The 3,492-nt window shown below is 50.1% G+C and overlaps 1 protein-coding gene across 1 annotated transcript; it reads left to right on the top strand.

Moving 5' to 3' along the window:
• Window positions 1–15: 15 nt before the first annotated feature.
• On the top strand, window positions 16–1,868 carry LOC118451648. The gene is made up of 3 exons (XM_035888491.1): window positions 16–358; window positions 752–1,012; window positions 1,501–1,868. The coding sequence occupies exons 1-3, from the start codon at window positions 20–22 to the stop codon at window positions 1,792–1,794; spliced, it is 894 nt and encodes a 297-aa protein (XP_035744384.1). The 5' UTR covers window positions 16–19; the 3' UTR covers window positions 1,795–1,868.
• The last annotated feature ends 1,624 nt before the right edge of the window (window positions 1,869–3,492 follow it).

The following is a 3,492-nucleotide window of genomic DNA, read 5'->3' on the forward strand; positions in this document are numbered from 1 at the left end:
CCCCCCGGCAGGTCCCTGCATGGCCAAGGCAGCTGGCTGGTGGCCCTTTCTCAGGTGCTTCTTGCAGGCTGACACCACGCAGTGGCCTCTGCTGGTCCTCCTCAGCAGTGAAGGTGGTTTCTGCCAGGAGAGGTTGGAAAAGAACCTGAGGAACAGCCATCTTTCCTCCCCTTCAGCTGAACTCATGCTGCCTGCTGCCCTTCACGCAGAGCAAGTCACAGCCCTCAGCATGCGGCGGAGTGAGAGAGCTGGGCCCTCGGAGGGTCCCTCCCACCTCTCTCCCTTGTGCTCAGTGGCAGGGAGGACAGTGCTGGGAGCTACAGGTGGTGTCTCCCTCAGCTCTGATCCTCGGAGCCAGGTGGGTCCATGTTCCTCAGCAGAAGGAGCTGTGCTTACTTCTCCCAGCAGTGTTGCAACAGAGGTCTGGCATCCCAAGTGAGGACATTTCCTGAAAGAGCAAGGAGGCCTTCTTGGCAGCAGTGGCTGAACTTGTTTATCTGAGCACACACAGCCTCTGCTGCTGTCAGCACCCCGGAGGAGAGCGTCAGTGGGGCAGGGCAAGATCTGGGACAGTCATGGCACGCTCCCTTTAAGGAGCCACAGATGCCACTGAGTCCGAGCTGCAGTTTCAACTGTTTGCTTCTTGCTTTTCTTGCTGCACTGCTTAGGACTTCATGGCACACAAGTGAGGGTAGGAGCACTCACCTGTTGTTGGGGTTTTTTTTAAACTAATTTTTGTTTTCATTTGCAGCAGGTGAAACCACAAAAAGAAGGAAGGTGCTACCCTGTCCCTTTGCTCTGTGATAGACCTCTATTACTGCAGATGTGCCAGGGCAGTTGGGATCTGGCTGCAGAAGGGCATCATTTGTTCAGCCCCTGGTGGCTGTGGAAAAGACAGCACATTGTCCCAGCTGATCCAGGCAAGCAAGCCTGGCAAGGGGAGTACCCATCCCTCAGGTTTTTCCTGAGAGGCAGCTTTCGTAGGAAAGATACCATGGACTTCAGGACACAGGTGATTTGGGTGTTTTCTTTCCAGCACACACTTCCGACAGCCACAGCCTGCAGGTTTGGTGGCAGCCTAAACATGGCAGGAGCCACATCCAGGGGCTGGTCAGGCCCAGGCCACTTCTGTTGGAGGAAGGCTCTAGGGGAGAAAACCCAGAGCGATGAGTAAGAGAAGTAGATCTGGTCTTTTGTGTGAGTCTTTGTGGTCTCACAGAAATCCTTCAAAGAACTCTCCTCAGCATCAGAAAACTCCTGGGATTTCTGTGTTGCCAGAAAAAAGTCCTCAGCAATGGGCAATCAGTGTCTGTATCTAAACACTGTCTTTGGGCTACCAAGGTTCTTGGACAGTTTTCCCATGGGGAGTTTTTCCAAAAGACAGGCTTTTTTCCCTTTTTAAGCAGTTTCTGTGGGGGACACATCCTGGCTCAGTTGAGCGGGAAGGGACAGCGAGAGATTTGGGCATGAAGGCTTGACCTGTGCCCTGTTTCCCTCTAGGAAGGAAGCAGGACTGTCTTTGTGGCAGTGAGAGGAGATCACCAGCACAAAATTACTTCTGTGCTGGCAGAAGATGAGGCTTCTCCCAACTTGATCTCCCTGGAGCAACACATAGATCCCATTTCAGTGAAAGCAGAGTGTGCCTCCCCATCCAAACTTGCCGCAGGGCCTGTCTTCATCAAAGCCCCCACTCTCCAACCCCAGACCATCCTTCCCACAGGAACTCCTGGATATACTGTATGTGAAAGAGCTGAGTTTATATATGGACCAGCTGCCAGCAAGAAAGCATGCTGAAGGAAGCCCTAGACACTGGAGGCATGTTGGCTGGGAAAGCCAAGCTGTGCACCTGCTGGCAGTGATTGTGAAGGTGAATTCTTTTGATTTCGGGCTGGAAGAACTCGCTGCTGTGCTGCAGGTCCCACTTCAGTGACTGGCTTTGGGCTAGCCAGGAGCCCACACTAAAGCCACAGTGTAGCCAAACTCTGTTTCTCAGACTTACAATTCCAAGTTTGGCATTTCTCTTCTCTGTCTCCTTCTCTGTTCGTCTTGTTCTACCGCTGTTTTCTGGCATGCCCATGGAAAACTCACTTTATGCTCTTCCTGAGTGTTCTCCTCCAGGAGGCACACTGAGATTTAGGGGAGAGCAGAGGGCAGAGAAGAGTGGGGAGTCCTGTTAGCAGGCTAGCACAAGTTTGCTTGGCCCATATCCTGGCAGCTGCCTGCTCTATCAGTGTTGATGGGTAGCTCTGAGAGAAGGTTGCTGAAACCAACCTGCCTCCTCCAAGCCAGGGTCACTGGGATGTTTGCTGTGATATCAGAGGGAGCATTCAAAGCCTTGTCTGAAGCTCTTGGCATTGCGGGACTTATTCTGAAACATCCCCTTGAAATTCTTGCTGGCTGACCCCTATCAAGGACTGGATATGACCCTTGCAGAAGCTAAGCAAGCAGGAAGAACTGAAGAAGTGAGTTTTGCAAGTAGTGCCACTGGTATGGAGGGACTGGTAGAGGCTTGGGACTTCCTTGAAAATGGACAGTTTCCTTTAAAATCCTGTTCGCTGTGACAGCTGTTTATTGCTGCTGTGGAGTGGGATTTAAGGGGAAGGTGGCACAGAGAAGCATTTCTTTAGTCAGAACACTTCCTTAAGGCACTTGAGATTGCTCCACAAAATGACTCTCATAAAGTGGCCAGCAGTTGCAGTGTCTTAGTGAAGGTAGTCCCTCTGCTGTCAATCAGGCATGGACAACAAATCTTCCTTTGAGGGGCTTGAGTGAAACTAGAAGGTGGCAAACACCACCATGCTTCCTTCTTGAAAAGATTTGAAAGCTACACATCTGCCTCCTCAAAGACATGGGCTACAGTAATGCTAGCATGTCAGTACAGATCTTACAATTAACCCAATACTGAGCTGCTGTTGATGATTTTTGAATGGTAGTGCTGGTAAGTCATGGAGAAAGCACATTCTTTCCTCTCTTTAGAAGCCATGTCATTTCTACAAGTTTAATTAAATACATGCTTTTAAAGAAGTAGCAGCCACTGAATTGGTGTTACATTATGTTCATGCTCCCTTAGGGTGGCTGACAAATTGCCTAGAGCCAATCTCCTCATATTCAAGCAGTTGCTGTCTGTGCTGCTCTACATCAGGCAAAATTCATCAACAAGCAGGATGGAGTCCAGAGATCTTGCTATCTGCATTGGACCAAATACACCGAGCGAGGAGAAACTGCTCCTGCTGGAGGTGCTGATGGAAGTAAAAGACAAGATATGCTGAATTTACAAATCACCTATACCAGTCTGAACCAATCAGAGCATTCCTGTTGAGAGGTACCTTGCTGTCTCCTCTCTTGAATTCTTTTGGAGGAGCTTTTTGTAGAAGCAGCAACACAGCTGCAGCTTTCTGCACAGAAGAAAGGGTCAGGAGTCAGAAAGGCTGTTTGATGCATTTTCTGCCCCTTGGACTGAAACCAGTGGGTTTATGTGTGCAGGTGAAAGTG

Source organism: Egretta garzetta, unplaced genomic scaffold, assembly GCF_000687185.1.
Source record: "Egretta garzetta isolate BGI_Z169 unplaced genomic scaffold, ASM68718v1 scaffold271, whole genome shotgun sequence".
Lineage (NCBI taxonomy): Eukaryota > Metazoa > Chordata > Aves > Pelecaniformes > Ardeidae > Egretta > Egretta garzetta.